The following is a 26,487-nucleotide window of genomic DNA, read 5'->3' as shown; positions in this document are numbered from 1 at the left end:
CAACAATGGGGCACTATTCCTCCCACTGATACCAACAATGGGGCACTATTCCTCCCACTGAAACCAACAAGGGGACACTATTCCTCCCACTGATACCAACAATGGGGCACTTTTACTCCCACTACAATCAAAGATGATGCATTGTTTCCTCCCACTATTGCTGGGGCATTTTTTTTTTTACTCCCACTGGCCACAGACCAACCCACCTAAAGTCTGAAGGAAAGTAAACTTGCCCTTTGTTTCACACACATAAAGTACAATTTAGTACAGAGGTTACATGTAGGCTAATCGTTCAGAACAAGAGGCCAACAAAGGACAAAAAGAAAAAGCAAAAAATACAGGGACAAATGCATTTGACATTGTACAATTCATGAGTATATAACTAGCAGATGTGTGCCAGGTCTATAGCCCGAGCATGGAAGCCCAATAATGTATGAACCGGTCATCTCCGACACGCATGGTGGGTTGTGCCAACCATCTATCCCACACTCTATTAAATTTAGTAGCACATCCTCTATGCATGTAGATAAGCCTTTTGTAAGGAAGGGTAAGGCCCCATACACAGCATTAGATTTTCTGCAGATTTTTGTCTTCAGATTTACCAAGATCATGTAGTGCAAGGGCCTGCCTGATTGCATACAAATTGAAACTCCTAAGGTTTGACCTCATATATTATATGGTTTTGTTAAATCTGAAGACAAAAATCTGCAGAAAATCTAATAGTGTGTAGGGGGGTTGAGAGTCAAGACTCGAACGTTTTTGTGATTGCCTGCATCCAGTTCCACGCAATCAATTTATGAGCCGTAAATAGCGTTTCATGTAAAAATATGATCAAAAACGTATCTGTATCGGGATCAGGAAGAAGGCTTAGGAGACATTGTTTTGGGTCTAGAGATAAAGGGGAACCCATATGATTATGTAAACTTGCCCTTTGTTTAGAAAATTTGGAGACCCCTGCTTTAAAGTATAACTAAAGGCAAACATTTTTTTGTTGTTTCCAATGGAGTTGAGAACACTTGTAAGGTTTTTATTGCTATTTGTGCCCCCGATAGGGAGATTCACCCTCTCTATTTTGGCCAGAGGGGGGTGGGGTCATCTGTTTACGTCACCAGGTGGCCCCGCCCTTAGCTATATAACAACTGTCATTGGAAAAAGCCTGCAGTCGCAGGACGCCTCCCTTGGAGGCAGAGTTTTTCCTTCTTTTTTTTTTTAGGGTCGTCAGATGCTGTGATCAAAAATGGAGTTGCTTTTTTTTTTCATTTTTATTTTAATAAAGGGTTGTCCCAAACTGTCTTCTGTCATTTTTACTATTTTGACACTTTTTTCGGTGAAAGTGTAGGGGTACAATATACCCAATACCCATTCACATAGGGGGGGCGGGATCTGGGGGTCCCCTTGTTAAAGGGGGCTTCCAGATTCCGATAAGCCCCCCCGCCCACAGACCCCCACAACCACCGGGCAAGGTTTGTGGGGATGAGGCCCTTGTCCCCATCAACATGAGGACAAGGTGCTTTTGGGGGGACCCCAAAGCATCCTCCCCATGTTGAGGGCATGTGGCCTGGGTCGGTTCAGGAGGGGGGAGTCACTCTCTCTCCCCCCCCCTTTTCCTGCGGCCTGCCAGGGTGCATGCTCAGATAAGGGTCTGGTATGGATTTAGGAGGGACCCCTATGCCATTGTTTTTTTATATTTCGGCTCGGGGTTCCCCTTAAAATCCATACCAGACCCAAAGGGCCTGGTAATAGACTAGGGGGGGACCCATGCCGTTTTTTTCAATGATTTTTAATTATATTGTCAGGATCCGACCATACATTACAGCCACAAGCATTTTTTTTTCTTTAGAAATGTCATTTGGCTGTGGTACTGTTCTAAACACGGGAAAGATGCACTACTTTACAGGCATACTAAGGACACCCCTCAGTAGGGTTGCCACCTCATCCCTTTAAAAACCGAACACATATTGATTACACAGGTCCTGTGGCTGATTAAGGTGGTAATTAAACTCACTTGGTGCCTTATCTTCATTAAATTAGCCTCAGAACCTGTGTAATGCATATGTGTTCGGGTTAAAAGAAGGAGGTGGCAACTCTACCCCCCAGGCACAATATTTAAAGGAATATTTCATTTTTATTGTTTCACTGTAAGCATTATTAAAATCACTGCTCCTGAAAAAAATGGCTTTTTTGAAACTTTTTTTGCATTGATACATGTCCCCTGGGGCAGGACCCAGGTCCCCAAACACTTTTTTATGACAACAACTTGCATATAAGCCTTTAAAATGAGCACTTTTGATTTTTCATGTTCGTGTCTCATAGACTTTAATGGTGAGCGCACAAATTTTTTGCCTGTTCGCAAGTTTTGGTGTGAACCGGGGCGGGGGGGGTGGGGGGGGGGGGGGGGGTGGGGCGGTGTTCGGGTCATCCCTAGTCAAGTTCTGAATTGGCATTCTTCACCTTCAGCTCTCGGCCACCCTTTGCCAGCTGGCTAGTGAATCCTGTGGATGGGCCTGGGTCTGGCTGCCTTTTATAAGAAGAACCTTTTTGTTTAATGGAGACTGAACAATTACTGACAAATAAGGAATGTATTGATATGTTTACCATAAAAAGTCGATATCACCCTGGGCAGAGATTCATTCATTTGCCAAGATGTTAAATACACTCTTGGTGCCATGAACTTTGTCTTGGGAATGCGGCTAGACGGCACGAGCAGTAAACAAAGCTTGTCTAATATTTTACAAAGATAAATAACTCCATCAATTATATTTGACTTGAAGAGCGGCTCTGGCAACACGATTTAAATAGATTTATAGGAGCCGAGTAACCTGATAAGATATTTGTAAAGTAACAAGCATTCCTGTGACTTCCCTACTCCTGCTCTACAACATTGCATCAATGGGTGCTCAACATGCGGCCCTCCAGCTGTTGCAGAACTACAAGTCCCATGATGCATTGCAAGGCTGAACAGTTACAAGCATGACTCCCAAAGGCAGAGGCATGATGGGACTTGTAGTTCTGCAACCGCTGGAAGGCCACAGGTTGAGTACCCTTGCGATGCTTTTCAATGTCTTCAAATCTAGAAAGTCTGTGTCATTGCTCCGCCTCCTCTGTGCTCTTGGGCGACACCCACTCTGAGCTCTTTTCTTCTGTAACCCACCCAAGTGCCTTAGCTTCCTGCCCACTGCTTTACAGAACTGGTGCTTTAAAGTGGTTGTAAACCTCAGACATGAAATCCGAACAAAGCATGTCTCTCTATAGTGTGGACTTGTCACAATTAAGAGCACTAAGGCTCTGTTCACACCGCCGCAATTCTGCCCGTGTTTCGCAATAGCGGCAAATCGCAGGACGCCCATGTGTGCGGTGCCCATTTATTTTAATTGCACCCCAATTTAATTGCGGCGTGATTTTCCTGGGCAACAATCGCGGGGAAAAAAGCGCAAACAGAATCGCGGGACACCCGTCGCTCAAAAGAAATACAGGAGCATCTTTTGGGCAACGGGCATCCCGCTATTCTATTTGTGCATTTTTACCGCAATTGTCGCCCCCATACGTGGGAACAGAGCCAAAGGGGTTGATTTACTAAAGGCAAATAGATTGTGCACTTTGCAAAGTGCAGTTGCTCCAGAGCTTAGTAAATGAGGTAAAGCTTAACTTTGCCAAGAATATCCAATCACGTGCAAGGAAAATTTAAAAAACAGCATTTTTGCTTGCACACGATTGGATGATAGAAGTCGGTAGATCTTCTGCTCATTTACTAAGCTCTGGAGCAACTGCAGAGTGCATAGTCTTTTTAACCTTAGTAAATCAACCCCAAAGTGTCATTTCTGTCTGTTGCCTCATTCCTCTGCAATATGCATGAGTCACTTCTGACAAGTTTTCCTGACACCAAGAGAAAAATGGTGACAGGTGAGGGACCCCCAGCAGATTGACAGCCTCAGCTCAGTTCTTGCAAGCTGTGTGGAGGGGAGTGTGTCCCTTCCCTCCAATCAGCTCTCAAAGCTCTCCTCACTGAGCTCTGCAGAGTATAACTTCAGCTCTCTGCCCCGTTTTCTGAACTCTCAGACAAGCTTTATAAATTCTGCATTTTTTTGAATGGAGAGAAGACTGTCGATAAACAGGTACAACTTATGTAGGAGGATCTCCATGCATCACCTGAGGCCAGTCACTTCACTGGGTATATGTAAAGGTTTACAACCACTTTAAATTAAAGTCACTCTGATTATTATTAGAGTCACTTTAACATGATGACTTTTGAAGGTATGCACAAGAGAAGTAAAATGTGTTTTTTTATATTTTAGCCTGGGTTGCTCTTTAATTTATCAAACAGTAACGTAATTAACACTTAATGATACAAATCTGCATTTTGCATCACAGCTAACCTACCTACCTCAGCCCTGGGGAAACTGCAGAGCCCCTGTCCCAGGAGAGGTGTTCCTGCCCGGGTACAGCACCTACAGCATCTCCGCCTGCCGGCTGCAGTGTGAGAAGGAATCGGTGGTGAGGAAGTGCGACTGTCGTATGGTGCATATGCCAGGTACTGGGGGTGGAGTGGGGGGAGCCTCTTTGGTTTTTGTTTTCTGGGCGTGCCGGTTGTGATATTTGTTCATCAAGTACAGGACGGCTTTCCTTGGCATACAATGCCATCTTTATTACCAACATCCACCCCTGTAACAAGGCAGTCTGAGAATATTACCCCCATGTCATGCCCATTTAGACTTTAGGTAATCAGATTTAGGTTGAGGCTCTGCTCACACTCACACCGCTGCCACTCCAAAGTCATGCAACTTGCGACTTTTGTGATTTAACCACTTGCCTACCGGGCACTTTCACCCACTTCCTACCCAGGCCGATTTTCAGCTTTCAGCGCTGTCACAGTTTGAATGACAATTGCGCGGTCATGCTACACTGTACCCAAACAAAATTTTTTATCATTTTTTTTTTTTTTTTTAGACAGATCAAGCCTTCTTTTTGTGGATTTTTTATTTTTTGCTTAACCACTTGCCGACCAGCCTCTGCAGTCGTACTGCTAAATGTGAGAAAAGTCCTGGACAGCCGCACTCAAATGATGATCGCCTTTATTTTATAAAAACAACAAAATACATGCCACAGCAAGAAAAACGGGAGCTGACGCGTTTCACACTGAAATTAGTGCTTAATCATAGCTGTTTAGTTGTTCATTTAAACTTATGGATATCTTAATCACCTCCATAAGGAAGGAATTGGAAACCTTACAAACTGAAATGACAGCAATACAAAAAGATCTTGCTGGTTTACAGTCCCATGCTGGTTTTTGCGGAGTTGGATGGACGATTAAATAAGAGACTGGATAAGATGGAAAAGTTGGTCATTGATATAAAAAGAGGCAAAATGACACGTGATCGGATATATTATGAGATCGATAAGGTTTACACTTGGAAGAAACCTCGCTTCTTCCCTGCCCGATCCAACAGACATCGATGAAAACATGTAAGATTTTCTGACCAAGAAAGCGATGTGGCTAATGATACATTAGTGACCACAGTCTCAGACTCATCAACTAAGCTATGATTAAGCACTAATTTCAGTGTGAAACGCGTCAGCTCCCCTGTTTTTCTTGCTGTGGCATGTATTTTGTTGTCTTTATAAAATAAAGGCGATCATTGTAGGAAATTTCTGCTTCTAAGACCACCCAGATAGGTTCAGGTAATGCAGGAAGACCTCCGTAGACCCCCAGGCCTGGAGATATCAATAAAGTGACACAGGAGACAGGTTTGCTTAGCCACTTAAAGATATCTAATTAGCAATGTTCAATGATACAGTATTTATGCCGTTTGAGAGGATGGGAGGAGTTTTACTAAACTTATACATGTCATTGAAATGAAAATAGGTTCAGTTAATATTTACCTATTAGCTGGTGTTATAAGACAAAATCTTACATCATTTTCACTATAAGAGTATATATGTATTCTTAAACAGATGTTGAGGGAAGCATTTATCTTATCAAGAACAAACATGAGCTAGGACAAACTCCAAATTCTAGCTATATTTAAATTTATATGTAACCCTGAGTTAGACATGTTCTATAGATTACAGCTTAAAGATGATGTGGGTTTCAGTTGAAACTCATATTTGAGTTTTCTCAATTTTCCTGTAAAACATAAGATGGTGTCTTAGAATTAAAATGGAGTCCCTCATGATATGTGCTATGTTCTTTACAATCCCCTCTTTGAGACATTATTATATGGCTCACTACCTTTCACAGTTATGTAATTTTTCTTCTATCATAATACATACTCAGATAAATTCTATTCGCAGCAGCAGGATCAGGGGTTCGGGATGCCTTAACAATTATGCACATTATAAGCTTATAACAGGCATATAGGAACAAAACAAAAAGAATAATCATAATTATAGTTATGGCAGCACTTTTTACCCATGCCAAAATTCCTATCCCAGAACTTAGGTTTGAAAAAGGATCCCATGTCTTAGCAATGTTTCTAGCTTCATTTTGTAATTTGTTTACTTCTTTCCGGTGTTGTGCAATTATATCATAATAATCTGGTACCTCAATACTTGTGTTATGAAACCAGGTACAACACTCATAATCTTCTGTGTTTTCACATAACCCAGTTAAAGCAGCACTCATGCTTTCTATGGCTAACTCGTGTAGTTCTAATTGTTTTCTAATTGCCCTAGTTTCTATATTTAATTTAGTAATATCATCAGGATTCTTTTCCATTATTTCATCAATGATTCCAGTGTAATTATTCAACCTTTTCATTAAGTCTATTCCCCACCCAGTCCATGAGGGGAACCAAGCCCATGCCATATCTTTTGTAAGATATAACTCCCTTTTATTGCGGTGTTTGAGGGGGTACCTAGGATGCATGCTAGCTTCAAGGAGGTGTCTTCCCTTGCTATCTCCTACTACGCCCATGATGGGGACTAGGGATGCAAGATAACACCATCCTTGGGGCTCAGTGGGGATCCAAGGGTGACAGATTTTTCCACAACAAATATAAATACTGTTTCCTAGAGCTAAGGATCGTTTGTTGAATATTGTCATCATTTCGTCAGAAAAACTGGAAAAAGTTAAACTCGACAATAATTGTCCTACTGTGGAAGTGGAACTGGAGTTAAGAAAGTTTATTAGAGTGGTGTTTAGGGCAGGTTCTGAAGTATGAAAGAAAGGGCTTTCAATTGAAGTCATTGAAAAGTTAATATTAGCTTGTTGACAAACTTCAGCTCCGTTTGTGGAGTTTCCCAACCTAAAACACCAGTCTGGGGAATGACTTCTACCAGTAATTTGGAAAGTAAGAGTATTATTTGAAAGTGTTCTTATGACTTCTGTGAGAATGACAGGAGGTGTGCCATTAAGGAGTGGGGTGAAGTTTAGAGGTACTGCCATTAAGGGGATTCTAGCAGTGCTAGGATGGAGTTTACTACATATCCAACATTTTTCAAATCCAGATTTCTGGGCGTAGCTATATTTAAACTTCAACAATAACATTTTATCTGTAAAACTTTCTGAGTTTTCATTTCTCTTGTGTCTGTCATGTGTATTATTCTGTTGTAGAGTGTTAGAGGCCCCACAAACACCCTTTATGAGTCCCAAATCTTCAGAATGATAAATACAGTTAGTTATCAGCCAAGTTGGCAGGAACACAATCAGGGCAGCCCAGGATAGGAGGCACAAGGCCTTCCCAGAAGTCCGTGGTGAAATAAGCGACATCATCTTGTTCAGAGTCTTGACCACCTGCTTCACTCAGTTTTCGAGGATTTATATCACTTGCTTCACCTCTCTGTGCTTTATCTTTGCCTTGCTTCTTAGGGTCCTGGTTGACCTTCTTTACGCGACTTGCATGAATCCAGGCCTGTTGTCCTTCTACCAAAATAGCTGTGCGGGTGACTGCGATCACTGTGGTTGGGGGTCCGAAGGGATACTCCTGTTTCTTGGTGCGGTTCAATCCCTGGACCACCACGGTGTCACCCACCTGGAAAGGGTGTGTAGGTTCCTGTGAAGAAGAAGGAGAAGTGCGAGCAACATTCCTTTCAACTTTATCCAAAGTTTCAATAAGTTTTTTTTACATATTCTTCCTGAATAAGATCTAGGTCCCCTCTTTCTAACATAAGTGGCTGTCTGGCCCATGGGGTGGGGAATGGCCTACCTATTAAGACTTCAAAAGGAGAGTATCCTGTCTTTTTAGAGGGTGTCATTCTTACCTCGGCTAGTACAGCTGGTAGGACCTTCTTCCAATTTGCATACGTACCTCCAGTGGCCTTCCTGATCTTATCTTTAATGGTTCTGTTCATCCTTTCCACTATACCTGAACTCTGGGGGTGGTAAGGAATATGAAACTTCCATTCTATTTTCAGTGTTTTTACCAGGTCTTGACAAACTTTGGCCACAAATGCAGGACCATTGTCAGAGTTGATCTGTAGTGGGCAACCCCACCTTGGGATAATTTCTTGTATCAGAATCCTCACTACTGTTTGTGCATCTTCCTTTGTAGTTACAAACAATTCTATCCATCTTGAGAACATGTCCACTATTATTAGCAAATATTCCTGTCTTTTACCTAGTTTGGGCATGTGTGTAAAATCTATCTGCAGATGAGTGAATGGTGTAGATGGATATATCAGATGTTCGTGTTTTGCTTTGTGAGGGTTGCTAGGGTTATTCCGAATGCATGTGATGCATCTGGAAACATATGCCTTAACGAGAGAGGGAAGACCTGGCATGTAAAAATCCTTATCCAAAAGTTCACATGTGACTTTCCACCCTCTGTGACCTATCCCATGGTATTGTGAAATAAAAATGGGTGCACTGGCTACAGGGATACATGGTCTCCCCTCTTGGCAGACAAGGTCAGTTTCTGGGTTTGTCTGCACACCTATTGAGTTCCATTGCTGGATGTCTTGGTCTGTGGCATATGCTTGGAGGTCACGCAATGTTTGATCCAAAAGAGGAATTTCTGGTGAGAGTAATGGCATTTGTATGTTTGCAGGCTGTGTGGATGCCGCTTCTCTTGCTGCTTTGTCAGCTAAGGCGTTGCCTTTGGCTATGTCATCCTGTTGCCCTGTATGTGCCCTACAGTGTAGTATAGCTATGGACCTTGGTAATTGTATAGCTTCTAACAGACTTGTGACAAGCGTGGAATGTGAGATGGATTTACCGTCTGCTGCTATATAGCCCCGCCTTTTCCATATGACTCCAAAATCATGCGCAACACCGTACGCGTACTTGGAGTCTGTGTAAATGTTTACATCCTGCCCTTCAAAAAGCTGACAAGCTCGAGTAAGGGCTATAAGTTCTGCAGCTTGTGCTGATTGGAATGGGACAGGGTTTGCTTCCAGTATTTTATCAGGCAGCTGAACAACAGCATATCCTGCATGGTATGTGTTATCATTTGGTCTTGAACAAGATCCATCCACAAAGACATTCTGTGCTCCAGGGAGAGCAGTTGAAGACATGTCTGGTCTCGGGGATGTGTCTTGGTGGATGAGGTCCATGCATTCATGTTGAGGCACTACCTCATCTTCTTCACCTTTCAAGCCTAGCAAGGCATTCAGGATTGGAGCTGGGCCAGAAGTGGGAGAGGCATATTTTATCTCAAGTTTTGGGTTAGAAAGTAAAATTACTTCATAACCGCTCAGCCTCTGGGCTGACATGTGCTGGGTATGGATATTCTTTAGTAGAATGGATACATTGTGAGTGGTGTGTAGTGTGGTGGCATGTCCTAGAGTGAATGATGTAGCCATTTCCACCACCATCGCACAGGATGCCAGAGCTCTGAGACACGCCGGCATGCCCTGTACTGGCATCGGCACAACTTTTGAAAAAAATGCAATAGGGCGGAGTTTCCCCCCATGCTCCTGAGCCAGGACCCCCGCCATCGTTTTACAGTTGTCCCTTGCAAACAAGTGAAACATTTTACCATATTCAGGTAGTCCAAGTCCAGGAGATGTGACCATTGCAGTTTTAAGATACACAAAAGCATTGTACATTTCATCATTCCATTTCACACAATCTGGCATGTCAGTACCTGTGGCTTGCCTCAGGAGATTATCATAGTAGGAACAATCAGGTATCCATTGGCGGCAGTAACCAATCATTCCAAGAAAGAATAGCATGTCCTTCTTAGTAAGTGGGCGGGGCAGACCCACGAGAGCCGCAGCTCTCTTGTGACTGATTTTCCTTTCTCCTTTGGAGAGTACAAAACCAAGGTATTCAACAGTTTCCTGACACCATTGTAGCTTTTTCTTAGAAACCTTGTGACCATTGTCTGCTAACCAATGTAACAGATCTAAACCATCATTTTTACATGCTTTCTGGCTTGGACTACACAACAACAAATCATCAACATATTGAAGTAGGACGGAACCATGGCGGGGTGTCCAAGACCGCAGGGTTGCCTGGAGGGCCACTGTGTATACTACAGGGGAGTCTACATAGCCCTGAGGTAATCTACACCACGTCATCTGTCGGTTTCTGAAATTGAATGCAAAGATAGGCTGTGTCTCTTCGTCAACAGAAACTGAAAAAAATGCATTACAAAGGTCAATGACCGAAAAATACTCTGCATCGCATGGTATGGAGGTTAAGAGTGATGGCACATCAGGCACTATGGGAGCGATGGGTATCACTAGGTTGTTTATAGCTCTGAGGTCTTGTACAAACCTGTAAGAGCCGTCCGGCTTCATTACTGGGTTAATGGGGGTGTTGTAGGGTGACAGTGTCTCTTTAAGAATTCCTTGCTGCAGGAACCTTTCCACCATTGGGGCCACTCCTTCCTCTTTTTCTTTTGAAATGGGGTATTGTTTGTGATAAACCGGCTGTGCCCATGATTTTAAAGCTGCCTTGTATGGGGTACAAGAAATAAGACCTACATCCAAGGAGCTTTTTGACCATACCGGATCATCTGGTGGAGGGAGATCACTATCCTCAGTGTAATATATTGGTATTACCTTGGAGTGTACGAAGACCCCTCCTTCAGTAGTCATTTTCAGTGTTATACCCAATTTTCCCATCAAATCTCTACCCAAGAGATTCACAGGACAATTTGGTATAATCCTGAAACAATGATGCAAGACTGTTGCACCTCCCCTTTCAACATCACTTACTGGTAAAGGTGGTGTTTTGTATGTTTTGGTAAGTATCCCATTAATTCCCATTGAGGATCCCCGGGGTACCAAGGGAAAGCTCTCTTATCTCCTAAACACAATCCTTTTATCATATCTATGTGAAATTCGTCATTAGCGCCATCCCGGGGAAAAGGGTCTACACTGTCTATGGCTTCGGTCCATCCCGCTAAATTTGAAACCCATGGGACTATGAATTCATAATTAGTACCACAAATTCTGGCTACAAAATCCTTACACGTTTCTCCTGGATTGGGAAGAGGGGGAGGATCTTCTTTACCTTGTTTCTGACCCATATTGACAGTGGGAGCCGACTGTTTTTTTCACCCAGTCTTCTGATCCACACACACACAACAGATTATCTTATAACTTCTAATGCGATAGATAAGAAAAAGCAAAAGATTTTGGGGTCACCGGAGTCTATTTCCTCATTAACCACTTCATATCCCTTCCCAAAAGGAATGTCTCTACATATGTGTATGCAGTACTGCTTATCTTTGTGGGTTTCCCAAAAACCCTCCAATATTAACCTCTGGCGTGGTTCTTATCCCCTACTAATTTACGGGTCTAAAAAGCTTTAATCAGAGCTGAGGCAAGAAATATTTCGTCAATAAAGACAAAATAAAGACTTACCTTCAGATGATTTTTGGCTTTTATCCCGGACGAGCCCCCAGTTCTGTAGGAAATTTCTGCTTCTAAGACCACCCAGATAGGTTCAGGTAATGCAGGAAGACCTCCGTAGACCCCCAGGCCTGGAGATATCAATAAAGTGACACAGGAGACAGGTTTGCTTAGCCACTTAAAGATATCTAATTAGCAATGTTCAATGATACAGTATTTATGCCGTTTGAGAGGATGGGAGGAGTTTTACTAAACTTATACATGTCATTGAAATGAAAATAGGTTCAGTTAATATTTACCTATTAGCTGGTGTTATAAGACAAAATCTTACATCATTTTCACTATAAGAGTATATATGTATTCTTAAACAGATGTTGAGGGAAGCATTTATCTTATCAAGAACAAACATGAGCTAGGACAAACTCCACATTCTAGCTATATTTAAATTTATATGTAATCCTGAGTTAGACATGTTCTATAGATTACAGCTTAAAGATGATGTGGGTTTCAGTTGAAACTCATATTTGAGTTTTCTAAATTTTCCTGTAAAACATAAGATGGTGTCTTAGAATTAAAATGGAGTCCCTCATGACATGTGCTATGTTCTTTACAATCATCATTTGAGTGCGGCTGTCCAGGACTTTTCTCACATTTATCGCTACGAGCACTTCCGGCACCTGAGGCTTCCAGCTTGGAGGAGAGGTTTTCTGATTGACCTCCTAGAGCGGTGATTTTTTTTTTTCCCTTGCAGTTGTACTGCAGCAGAATGGCACGGCTGGACGAAACGACGTTATGTTGCGTCGCTTCGTCCTGTGGCCACTAGGGGCGCGCACGCTGCACTCACCCGGAGCCTATGCGAGTGCCCGGTGGTCACGATCACCGCTGGGCTCCCGCGATCGCTGTTGACACACCGAGAACCGGGATCTGTGTGTGCAAACACACAGTTTCCGGTTCTCTGAGGGGAGAAGAAACTGATCGTCTCCCCCTTCAGTTAGAACACACACAGGGAACACATTTAACCCCTTGATCACCCCCTAGTGTTAACCCCTTCCCTGCCAGTGACATTGTTACAGTAATCAGTGCATTTTTATAGCACTGATCGCTGTATAAATGCCAATGATCCCAAAAATGTGTTAAAAGTGTCCGATGTGTCCGCCATAATGTCACAGTCCGGATAAAAATCGCAGATCGATTTTTTTTACCATTACTAGTAAAAAAAAAAAAACGTAATAAAAATGCCATAAATCTATCCCCTATTTTGTAGACGCTATAACTTTTGCGCAAACCAATCAATCTACGCTTATTGCGATTTTTTTTTTTACCAAAAAATGTGTAGAATACATATCGGCCTAAACTGAGGGAAAAAAAATTTTTTAATATATTTTTGGGGAATATGTATTATAGCAAAAATTAAAAAATATTGCGTTTTTTTTCAAAATTGTCGGCCTTTTTTTGTTTATAGCGCAAAAAATAAAAACCGCAAAGGCGATCAAATACCACTAAAAGAAAGCTCTATTTGTGGGCAAAAAAGGACGTCAATTTTGTTTGGGTGCAACGTCGCACGACCACGCAATTGTCAGTTAGAGCGACAATTGCTCTTAGAGCGACGCAGTGCCGAATCGCAAAAAGTGCTCTGGTCAGGAAGGGGGTAAAATCTTCCGGGGCAGAAGCGGTTAACAAATGAAAAGAAAAATTATTTTTCTTAGGTTCTGTTAAAAAAAAAAGTTTGCAAATAAGTAATTTTTCTTCTTCACTGATGTGCGCTGATGAGACGGCACTGATATGAGACACTAATGGGCACGGATAGGCTATACTGGTGGGCACTGATGAAGCTGCACTAATATGAGGCACTGATGGGCACTGATCGGTGGCACTGATGGGCGGCAATGATAGGTGGCACTAATTGACACTGACAGGCGGAACTGATTGGCAGCACTGGTGGGCGCTGATTGGCAGTACTGATAGGTGGCACTGATTGGCACTAACAGGCGGCACTGATTGACAACACTGGTAGGCACTGTTGGGGCTGCACTGATGATCATTGCCCTGATTGTCAGTGCAGATGTCCCCTGTGTGGATTTGCCAGTTTTTGGCTCTCCTCACATCCTGTCAGAGTGAGGGAAGGATCGCTGACACAGCTGATCACGTGGTAAAGAGCCTCCGTAACTGAACCGTCCCAAGGACACAGAGATCACAGATCACTGCTAATGCGTGCCGCAGGGAGCGCGAAGACAGCACGAGCACGGGAGGACGTCATATGACGGCCTCCCAACAAAGTACGGCCGCACTGTGGCCGTCGTCCGGATATTGCGCGGTCGCGAAGGGGTTAACATTGCAGTCTATGGCACTCAAGTTGCACCAAAGTCCCAGAAAAGTAGCGCACAAACCTTTTTTTTTTTCACTGCAACTTGAGTCGCATTGATTAATGCAGCACCTATTGGAAATAATTTGTCAGCCGTGTAAACCGGAGCTTATTTTTTTGCCATTTGGCATTAGTAAATAGGTATTAGGATAAAGATTACCTTGCTGGTTTGCAGAATTTTTTTATTGTTGTTTGTATCCTTTTTTTTAAATGTTTAATTCCCCTCCCCCATTTTAGGGTGACAACGCTACCTTGCAGGGTTTGCATGCAGGCAACATCTGTGTGCTCCTGTCCAGGACTACAAAAGTATGTGCTAATACACAGCCACGCTACTGGTATCTCATGGGATCGATCTCTGTGTCACGCGATCGCTCAATGCCATCATCACAAAGCAGAAACTATTAGCTGTTAATCGTCGCTCTTCTCTTTAATAGAAGCAGGAAATGAATTGTTCATCAAGTGCTCATTTAGAAAACTCTTGGACGATTCTTCCCTTTCATGTACTGTATACCTCATGGGAGAAATCTCCGTCAGTCATCTAGAAATTTCCTGCAGTTGCGCAGGAGCGATTTTTTTTTTTTTTTTTTTTTTTTTTTTTTTTCATTGAGTTTTTCCAGGAATGCTAAATGCAGAAATCTGATAATTTTTTTTCAACCACTTCCTTCTGGAAGGTTTTACCCCCGCGCCCCCCCCCCCCATGCCCCAACCATTTTTTGCTGTTCATCACTGCACTACTTTACCTGGCAATTGGTCAGTCATGCAACACTGTACTCAAATTAAATTTATATAATTTTATTCAAACAAACAAAGATTTGTTTATTTATTCACTGCTGTGTTTTTTTTATATATATATATATATATATATATATATATATATATATATATATATATATACCGGTGTGTGTATATATATATATATATATATATATATATATATATATATAACAACAAAAAATTTTGAAAAAAAAAAGTTTCTCTGTTTAAAGTTTTGCAAACAAATAATCGTTCTTCATCAATTTAGGCCTCATCTCATTTTTTGAAGCTCAAAAATGTCAGGACAGTACAAATGACTCCCTTTTGGAAAGCAGACAGCCCAAGTTATTTAGTAAGAGGCATGGCACGTTTTTTGAAGTTGTGAGTTTTTGTCACAATTTTTTGGAAAGTGAGGAAAGTAAATACATTTTTTTTTTTTGTGTGTTTTTTTTACATGCGGTCACCAGTGTAGTACAGCATCGTCATGTGACTGCTGTGGTGGTGATCAGGGAGACTAACTGTTAGAAAAATGTAAAAAAAAGAATGTCAAATAATTTTTTGTATACAATATTTTAAATCCTGTTTTTATTTATTTTTTACAATTTTACATACTGTCATCAGAGTAGTTCAATATCACCATAGCAACACTGTACTACTCTGGAGGAGGGGATCAGGGATTTTTTTGTTTTTATTTTTACACTGTGATGATCACTGTTATAAGCAATCTTTTGAACTGTCATAAATGGCTTTCATTCATGACAGCTTGCTTACTACTGTGATGCTGTGATTGACCCACAGTTATCACATGGTACAGGTAACCCATCTTTGTGTTTTTACGCAGGAATATTCTGCCAGGATTCTGATGTTCTGACATCAGTACTGTGTGCAGGTACCCTAAGATTTTGTACAAGCAGCACGTTAGTTATTACAAGAGACATTAATTTCTGTTATTTTTGGAACATCTTATTAGCTTTATATCTGAAATGCCTTACTGTAGAATACGGAGACTAACCATCTCTCTACGCTGCACAAGAAGAAATTCCAAGATGGTAGAACATCAGTTTTGTTCAAATAACATCTCTCTGCAAAGTAATGCTAACACACAAACCTGTTACTGCTGTCCTAATATACAGGATTTAATAGCCCCAACAGTAAAGGGGGTTAGCTTATGACAGTTTACAATCTGCTATTTTTTTAAAGAACCTAACATTTGTACATTAGCACTTAGTAATGTCATTTAATGTCATAAATATTTATTTAACGATATATAATAAAATATATAATATATTTAATAATAAATATATATTTATTTATTTATTTATTTATACAGTATCTCACTAAAGTGAGTACACTCCTCACATTTTTGTAAATATTTTATTATATCTTTCCATCTACCAACACTGAAATTTGCTACAATGTAAAGTAGTGAGTGTACAGCTTGTATAACAGTGTACATTTGCTGTCCCCTCAAAATAACTCAACACACAGCCATTAATGTCTAAACCACTGCATCAAATTGGTCTGCATGTCAGTCGTCCCGGAAGGAAGCCTCTTCTAAAGATGATGCACAAGAAAGCCCGCAAACAGTTTGCTGAAGACAGACTAAGGACATGGATTACTGGAACCATGTCCTGTAGTCTGATGAGACCAAGATAAACTTATTTAGTTCAGATGGTGACAAGCGTGTGTGGCGGAAACCAGGTGAGGAGTACAAAGACAAGTGTGTCTTGTCTACAGTCAAGCATGGTGGTGGAAGTGTCATGGTCTGGGGCTGCATGAGTGCTGCCGGCACTGGGGAGCTACAGTTCATTGATGGAACCATCAATGTCAACATGTACTGTGACATACTGAAGCAGAGCATGATCCCCTCCCTTCAGAGACTGGGAATACCGCAAGGCAGTATTCCAACATAACGACCGCAAACACACTTCAAAGACGACCACTGCCTTGCTAAAGAAGCTGAGGGTAAAGGTGATGGACTGGCCAAGCATGTCTCCAGACCTAAACCCTATTGAGCATCTGTGGGACATCCTCAAACGGAAGGTGGAGGAGAGCAAGGTCTCCAACATCCACCAGCTCCGTGATGTCATCATGGAGGAGTTGAAGAGGACTCCAGTGGTAACCTGTGAAGCTCTGGGGAACTCCATGCCCAAGAGGGTTAAGGCAGTGCTGGAAAATAATGGTGACCACACAAAATATTGACACTTTAAGCCCAATTTGGACATTTTCACTTGGGGCTGTACTTACTTTTGATGCCAGCGGTTTAGACATTAATGGTTGTGTGTTGAGTTATTTTGAGGGGACAGCAAATTTACACTGTTATACAAGCTGTACACTCACTACTTTACATTGTAGCAAAGTGTCATTTCTTCAGTGTTGTCACATGAAAAGATAGAATAAAATATTTACAAAAATGTGAGGGATGTACTCACTTTTGTGAGATACTGTGTGTATATATATATATATATATATATATATATATATATATATATATATATATATATATATATATATATATATATATGTATATATATATATGTATATGTTTAAATCATCAGCTCTAATTTTTGTCTAATAGTTATTTTTATCAATTTTTTTTTATAGGAAATGAAACAATCTGTTCTCCCAAGGAGTACACTGCCTGTGCTGACAACACACTAGGTACGAACGAATCTCCCGTTTATATGTCCAGTAGGACTGTAGGACACTAACGTTTAATTGTCCTAATAAAGCAGATGGTAACGATCGACCTGTGTCTAAAAACATGAAATATTTTCAGGAATAAGCTGAAGATTGCTGTTTTGAGAAATTATTATACTGTTAAAACATTCACTCTATTAGCAAATTGCCAATAACAATTTATTTAACTGTATGGGTAGCGGAGATGTCCATCATAGCAATATTTCCCTCCGATTTATATTTTAACGCTTTTTTTTTAGAATTGTGATGTTATACAGTAGGTTGCTGTTTTGGACTGCTATAGATTGTATTTTTGATTTATGGGTAAAGAATACTAGTTTACTTTTTTGGCGTTCAACCGATTTATTGGCAATTTTTTAATATTTTGGGTGTTAGTTGTTGCCTTTGGTTAGTGTTCAGGGTGCTGAACTTCTGGCATGATGGAGCTCAGTCCTCAGAAATCCATACCATGTGATTTGTATGCGCTAACTTTATCCCACCATCTACTTAGTGGTTCCTTCTCCCCTTTTACAGATGCCACTGTGGAAGATACCAGCGACAGATGTCTTTGCCCCACACCTTGTAACCTGACCCGGTATAACAAAGAGATCTCCATGGTTCGAATCCCCAACAAAGGATCCGCTCGCTACCTGGCCAAAAAGTACAACAGGAACGAGACGTATATCCGGTAAGAGCTCCACAGTTTCAACTCAGAAATTTAAAGTGGCCCTGTCGTTATACGGTCCCAAAAAAATGTGTATATTTACTTTTATAGTGGCCCGCGACTTAAAAATCCTTCACATAGCAGATTTCTGGCCGCTGAAGTTATCTGACCTTCCAGGGTGGGAAGAAAACCTGTCTCCCCTTAAGGGTCTGGTATGGCTTTTCAGGGGGACCCCCACGCCATTTTAAAAAAAATTTTGGCCAGGGTTCCCCTTAATATCCATAGCAGACCTGAAGGGCCTGGTATGGAATTTAGGGGGACCCCCACGCCATTTTTTTTTTTTAATTTTGGTACGGGGTTTCCCTGTGGGGAAATCCCATGCCGTTTTTATCAATGAACTGTTATGTGTATTGTTGGACCGACAATTCATTAATAGCCGCAAGTAGTTTTAAATGACTTTGTTTCCTTTGAAATGTCATTTTGCTGTCAGACTGTTATAAACACAGGAAACATGCGCCCCTTTACAGGCTTACTATAGACACCCCCCAGGTACGAAATTTAAAGAAATATTACACTTTTATTGTTTCACTTTAAGCTTTATTAAAATCACTGCTCCTGAAAAAACGGACGTTTTTAAAACTTCTTTTTGCATTGATCCATGTCCCCTGGGGCAGGACCCAGGTCCCCAAACACTTTTTATGACAATACCATTAATATAAGCCTTTAAAATTAGCACTTTTGATTTCTCCCATAGATGAGCGAGTTTAAAGGGTGTTCCGCGGCTTTCGAATTTGCCGCGAACACCCAAAATTGTTCGCTGTTCGGCGAACAGCCGATGTTCGAGTCGCACATGAGTTCGACTCGAATTCGAAGCTCATCCCTAGTAATAAGGAAGACATTGCCTATTTTTTGATATGGACCAGCAATTGGGGTTCCAAAAGCAATCAAAAAGATCACAACTCTGTCTGGGGGTAAAAAAGAAAAATGTAAACCATTATTAAGTATCTGTACTGTATATGTTTAAAAAAAAAATTAAATATATATATAATATTACATACTATATTACCAAAAGTATAGGGACGCCTGCCTTTACACGCACATGAACTTTAATGTCATCCCAGTCTTAGTCCGTAGAGTTCAATATTGGGTTGGCCCACCCTTTACAGCTATAACAGCTTCAACAATTCTGGGAAGGCTGTCCACAAGGTTTAGGAGTGTGTCTATGGGAATACCTGACCATTCTTCCAGAAGCGCATTTGTGAGGTCAGGCACTGATGTTGGACGAGAAGGCCTGGCTTGCAGTCTCCCCTCTAATTCATCCCAAAGGTGTTCTATCGGGTTGGGGCCAGAACTCTGTGCAGGCCAGTCAAGCTCCTCCAACCCAAACTCGCTCATCCAGGTCTTTATGGATAAGGAGAGAGAGCAGCAGTGAGTGGTCTTTATTATAGGAAGTCTCACACTGGATGACTGCACAGATCTGGAAGAAACACACAAAGCTCACCGAGGTTCAAGAAGAATACACAAGATGAATGGATTTAGATAATATCTCCCAGAGTTCAGCTTTAATGCTGTCTTCATCCAGATGCATAGTTTGCGCATATATGTGTGTGAACAATCAGTACAAACTTCTCACACTCTTTTCCTTGGCAGAGACAACTTCCTGGTGCTGGATATCTTCTTTGAAGCTCTGAACTATGGAACGATAGAGCAGAAGAAAGCGTATGACCTGGCCAGTCTGCTCGGTGAGTGGTGTCCTCACAATTGTACACAACCTGCCGCAGAAAACTTCCACATTAAAAAAAAAAAAGAGTCCAAGGTGTTGATTTATGAAAGGCAAATGGACTGTGCACTTTGCAAAGAGCAGTTGCCCCTGAGCTTAGTAAATGAGATAAAACTTCACTTTGCAAAGAATACCCAATCACATGCAAGGAAAATTAATAAAACAGCGTTTTTGCTTGCACATGATTGGATGATGGAAGTCGGCAGAGCTTCCCCTTATTTACTAAGCTCTCTGGAGCAACTGCCTTTAGAAGACATGTGCACTGCTGAAAAAATTGTTCCTTTTAATTTCATTTGGGTTTTTTTCCTTTTTTTTTTTTTCTTTCGTTTTTCGGTCATTCGTTATGGTCGCAATTTGTAAATTCGTAAATTTGAAAATCGTGAATTTTGTAAATTCGAAAATACAAAAATAAGAAAGAAAGTTTCGAAAATTCTAAATAATAAATAACTAACTAACTAATAATAACTAACTATCACATTATAGGTATTGGAATTTCCTTTCAAATTTGGCTATTAGTGAACGTAACGAATATGAATTTATCCGAATTTACGAATTATCCGAAATAATTATTGCCGGAATGGAATGGAACGAATTAATAATAAATAATAATACAACTTTTATTATTATTATTGTTGTTTATTATTATTAATTTGTTACGTTTCATTCGCTTAGATGCGGCATTCGTTATTTCAGATAATTCGTAACTTCGAATAAATTCATATTCGTTACGCTCAGTAACGGCCAAATTTGAAAGAAAATTCCAATACCTATAATTTAATAGTTAGTTATTATTTCGGATTTTCGAATTTCAAATTTACAAATTTACAAATTTTATGAATTTTTGAATTTACGAATTTTCAAATATTTGAATTTACGGATGTTTCCGAATTAACAAATTTGTCAAAATTAGTTAAAAACGGATTCGGAACAAAACTAATTGCACATGTCTTGCCTCTAGTAAATCAACCCCAAGTGTATTTTCTTTTGGGGGGGGGGGGGTAGTATATAAAAAAAGGTTGGGTCCCACTGGTTCCCTCTGTGGTGTGTTATCACAACACGGGTTAACCTACATCCTACATTAAAGTGGTTGTAAACCTCAGATATGAAATATGAACAAAGCATATCCCTTTATAGTGTGTACTTGTCTCAATTAAAAGCACCAAGGGGTTGATTTACTAAAGGCAAATAGACTGTGCACTTTGCAAGTGCAGTTGCTCCAGAGCTTAGTAAATGAGGTGAAGCTTCACTTTGCAAAGAATACCCAATCATATGCAAGGAAAATGTTTAAAAAATAGCATTTTTGCTTGCACATGATTGGATGATGGAAGTCAGCAGAGCTTCTACTCATTTACTAAGCTCTGGAGCAACTGCACTTTGCCACATGCACAGTCTATTTGCCTTTAGTAAATCAACCCCTAAGCGTCATTTCTGTCTGCTGCCTAGTTCCTCTGCTATCTGCATTAAATCCTTCTGACAAGTTTTCCTGACACCAAGAGAAAAAAAGGCGACGGGAGGGAGCTCCAGCACACAGCCTGTGATTGACAATCTCAGCCCTGTTTCTGTGTTCTGAATAAAGGGGGGGGGGGTCTTTTCCCTCCAGTAAGCTCTCAGAGTTCTCCTCACTGAGTTCTGCAGTGTGTAACTTCAGCTCTCTGCCCCCTGCTTTCTGACAGCTCAGACAGGCTTTATAAATTCTGGACTTTGAACGCATGAAGAGAATAGAAGGTTGATGATAACAGGTAGAATTTAGATAGCATGATTTGTTTCATGTTTGTGTATCGCCTGAGGCCAGTCACTTCACTGGGTATATGGAAGGGTTTACAACCACTTTAAGTACATTAGTGCATTGAATTGGTATTCATTTTGAATGGAACCCCAACACACTAAGGCAACATGTGTTGCAGCGCACCATAACGCACAACAGTGTGTTGTGGTGCTCTGCATTGCCAAAGAATGGTGCATATCCATTTAGTACATTGCCAACCAATTCATTTGATGTCCCACCTAATGCAAGCCATGCAAAAACATGTGTTAATTAAAATGACTATCTGTCCCCGTTTGCAGAGAACAGTCCCCGATTTGAGGGGTCAGCACCTGGCAGCAGGGACATAAAGCAGAGTCATGCTGTAAGCAAGCACTGTCAATGTACACATTACTCTCCTATACAGCGTCCTCTAGTGTTCTTACACACCCAGCCCAGCTTTATTTATTCACAGGCAGCGGGGCGTGCTACATGCACCGTTTTTCTTTTTTGATACCTTTAAAGTGTTAATAAACCCACAACAGTAAAATCAGTGTGTATATGCTGTAAAGCATGATTGTTATACTCACTGTGGAACCTAAGGGGTTAATCCTCCACATCAGTGGTCTCCAAACTGCGGCCCTGGTGCCAGATCCGGCCCTTTGCTTGTCTTTATCTGGCCCTTGAGGCATTATTCCTGCCACTGACACCAACAATGGGGCACTATTCCTTCCACTTACGCCAACAAGGGGTTAATCCTGCGCATTGTGTAAAAAGGCTGTTTGATCCTGTTTTCTCTGATCCTCCCCTTCTTTTACTGTCCCCAACCCATCTGCTGATAGTACAGAGCCTTGGAGGCACTCTGCACATGCTAAGTTTGGGATGTAATTCTAGAGAGAGTTTTTTTTTTTTTTTTTTTTGCAAGGGTGCATGTGATCAGCACAGGACCAATCAACACTGTCCAGACAGAGAGTCAGGGGTCATGCAGCCTCATAGGACAGTCAGAGGAGAATAAAAACTCCTCCTAAAAGCCTTAACCAGGCACTGATAGAAGTCATAAGACTGCTATATACTGCTGATGAGAAAAGGTATTTAGCCATTTATATTTACTAAAATAATTGCATTTCCATGTTCTGTGTACTGTGGGAGACCAGATATGGTTAATGCAGGCTCCGGGGTTTAGTAACACTTTAAAGCATCCCCCCTAACTAGGCATGTATAACTTGGTGCCTCTTATTTGAAATCTGTTTATGTTGTCTGCTTCCAGTTCCAAAAAGGAAAAGAGGGGGCGCCAACTAAGTGTAGCATTAAAAACATCCACTTTAATAAAATGCAATTGGCAACCCATTAGGTAAACAGATCACAGGCATATCGCCACAAGAACACTGCTGCCCACTGATGTCTCTTCCTGGTGGTCTGAGAAAGGAGCAGAAAGCTCTGAAACGCATAGATATAGTTCCAAAAGTCTGTGTGGGTGTGTTAAAAATGGGGGAGTGCTTTTGTGGGTGTGACTACAGATAGGGGTGACTTTTTTATATGGGTGTGGTTAAACGTGGGCGTGCCCATTAGGGTTCATTTTGAAAATCTGGTAACTTTAGTGTTGATGCAATGCATTGTAGCAGAAAAGTGTGACCCTCCTGGCCTGAAAGCCAAACATAGTAGTAATGACAGTTCAAAAGTAATATTGGCCTGAATTGATGAATCCTTTTTTTATTCTCCATCAGGAGACATCGGGGGTCAGATGGGTCTGTTTATCGGGGCCAGTATCCTCACCGTTCTGGAGATATTAGATTACCTGTATGAAGTAAGTATTATTTGAAACACATTGGGGGGCAATTTACTAAACTTGGTACACTCTGGTGAATATGGTGCAGCTGTGCATGGTAGCCAATCAGCTTCTGCAAATAGACATGTGTGGTTTGTTTAGGCCCCATTCACACTAGCGCGTTTTTTGATGCATTTTGCATTTTGCAGAAATGCACGGGAATTTTTTAACATGGGTTCCTATGGAACATGTTCACATCAATGCTTTTTTGTATCTCTGCGTTTTTGGAAAGGGTCGGGGACTTTTTTTCATGCAAAAAGCAGCGTTTTGCATGTAATGGTTTTCAATGGACAAGCATCAAAAACGCAAGTGCACCGTTTTTGCAGCGTTTTTGATGCGTTTTTGGTGCGTTTTTGCCGTTTTTTTTTTTTATTTTTTTTTTTTTGTAATTTTTTTTTTAAGACTGTAAAAAAAAATGAAAAAAAAAAAAAAAAAAAAAAACGCAAATCGCGGCAAAAACGCCGCAAAAACGCCGCAAAAACGCTACAAAAACGCTGCTCAAAAACGTGCCAAGCATGAAAAAAAAACCTCCAAAAACGCTCAAAAGCAACATGCATAGGTGTGAATCGAGCCTTAGTTCCGATTTGAAATTCGGATGAATTTTTCGTTATTCAGAAATTGAGATGTATCCCACTGCTTTAGTGACACTGTCCACTGCCCTACTGACACCATCTACTCCAGTGACGGCTAGTGTAAACAAATTTTGGGGGGCCGGCAAACAGTGGGGGGGCCCCAGGTCAACTTTTGCATCGGGACCCACAAGCTTTAAGTTACACCTCTGTATATAGCTGTTTGACTGGAATTTACCTTTAAAGTGCACCTGTGCCCAAACTATAGAGATTAACATACTCTTTAACCCTTTCGTTGCCAGGCCCTGTGCTCCACTTTTAAACTCAGCTGACCGGACCATTTTTGCAATTTTCCATTGCTTTTTTATTTTTCCCTTACAGCTGTCAGTTTGTAAAAGACCCTCCAAACCATAACATATTTTCTGAAAGCACATGGCCTGTAGAATAAAATAACAATATTTTCGCTAAAAATACACTAAAATCATCATTAGCAAATACAAACACCGCAAATTTTACAAAATTGACGCTGTAGTCCTACTAAGAATAAAAGCTAAACTTGTATTGAGTTAATAAATAACAAATATTTGTACATTTTAAATTGCGCCTTTTTTGGTGAACATTGAACATACACAAAAATGTCTCTAAAAATCTAAAGGTTTTTATTTTCCCCTTACAGCTTTCAGAGTTTATAAAAGACCCACAAAACCATATATTTTCTGAAAGCACATGACCAATAAAATTAAATGAAGGTACTACAATTTTTTAAGGCCCCGTGATATTTACGCAAATGTTTATCAAAGCATATTTTTTGCTAAAATAACACTAAAATTATTATTAGCAGATACAAACATAGCAAATTTTATAAAAAAAAAAATCCTGATAAATTCCTACTAAATATAAAAGCTTAACCTGTATTGAGTTAATAAACAAATATTTGTAAACTTTAAATTGTGCCTTTTTGGCAAAATGGTGAAAATCGAACGTACGCAAGATTAAAACAAATTCTCAAAAAATCTGAAGGTTTTCATTTTTCACTTAGAGCTTGTAAAAGACTCCCCAAACCATATATTTTTTGAAAGCACATAACCAAAAGAATAAAAAAAGGTGTTACTGATTTTTTTTTTTTAGGCCCCACAATAGTTGTGCAACTGTTTATCAAATCGCTATTTTTACCTGGGAGCCAAGTCTTCTCATCCTACATCAGTATTCGTTCTCAACTCTACCAAACAGCTTTGGAATGAATTACAATGCCCGTGGGAGCCAGATCTTCTCATCCAACACCAGTAACTGACCTCACAAATGCTCTTTTAGCTGAATGGAGTCTGTTGTAGCCACAAAGGGGTTTGGGTAGCTCAACAATTGGTATAAATAGTTTATTGTTTAAAAATAGCCATAGTAGTAAGCCGTCACCATCTTAATGAGGATACAGTGACACCTAATTTCATTAAGCCCCAAAACAGACTACCTAACAAATGCCACCAGGTTAAAGCCCTGATGAAGAAGGAGGCTATTTTCCCTGAAACTAGTTGATCTTCTTAATCAATAAACATTTTATACTACTTATCAAGCTACGTGAACATTCAAACTGGTGCTCGGAATAGATTATCTTCTAAACAATGTACTCAACACAACCAAAGAGGTAGCAGCCTAAGACCGCAAACATGTCTTCATACATAGTACCTCCACCATAGATCGACCTCCTCAAGGGAGTTCCATCCCTTTATACAGACCAATTCAACCTTAAATTTCTTTGGTCCAGCGCTACTATATAACCAACAGACATAAGGGGTTGGAGGAATCAACTATTCCTCCAACCCTCCAACCTACAACTAAATATTAATAGGTTGTCCAACAAACTCATATACAGTATGTGTGATGGTACGGTGTCCCAAACTTTTGGCCATATAGTGTATGGTAATTTATACAATGGGAAAGTCTTATTAATTATACCGTTCAGGCCACGATTTGTCATATCTCAGCGGAATAGATTTTCTTGTAGCATAACAAATGTCAATAAACAGTTTCTAAGAGCTTTTCATGATCAATGTATTATTATTCATCAGGAACATTCGTTTATGATTGGAGCACATTTATGAGAACTCCCAATTGCTGTGTTTAATGTCAGAAGAATAAAAAGTAAATTGTTGTACATAACATCAGCTATTGTATGTTAAAGGAGATTACGCTAGTCGCGCCAACTGGCAAATAGCCTGTAAACCTAACTTCCAAAGAACTAGCAATGGCCTCCAGGAAATATAAATGGAAAGAGTTTATGGTCCAGGCACTTGCTAAGCCCTAAGGTATTTAAAGGAACAGTGAACCCAATATTTCAGGTTCTGGAAGATGCTGGATCTAAAAGATTAAGCATCTGATAGTCT

General features: G+C 40.6%; 1 protein-coding gene across 1 annotated transcript in view; it reads left to right on the top strand.

Moving 5' to 3' along the window:
• Positions 1 to 26,487, top strand: part of ASIC4 (acid sensing ion channel subunit family member 4) — a 450,624-nt gene that overhangs the window by 414,228 nt on the left and 9,909 nt on the right. The window contains exons 4-8 of the mRNA XM_073634312.1: positions 4,369 to 4,528; positions 17,456 to 17,512; positions 18,065 to 18,218; positions 19,845 to 19,936; positions 23,440 to 23,519. Of these exons, the coding sequence (XP_073490413.1) occupies positions 4,369 to 4,528; positions 17,456 to 17,512; positions 18,065 to 18,218; positions 19,845 to 19,936; positions 23,440 to 23,519 (543 nt within the window). The remainder of the gene's footprint in view (positions 1 to 4,368; positions 4,529 to 17,455; positions 17,513 to 18,064; positions 18,219 to 19,844; positions 19,937 to 23,439; positions 23,520 to 26,487) is intronic.

The sequence above is a fragment of the Aquarana catesbeiana genome, linkage group LG06 (genome assembly GCF_042186555.1).
Source record: "Aquarana catesbeiana isolate 2022-GZ linkage group LG06, ASM4218655v1, whole genome shotgun sequence".
Classification (NCBI taxonomy): domain Eukaryota; kingdom Metazoa; phylum Chordata; class Amphibia; order Anura; family Ranidae; genus Aquarana; species Aquarana catesbeiana.
This window is presented reverse-complemented; position numbering and strand designations above follow the sequence as displayed.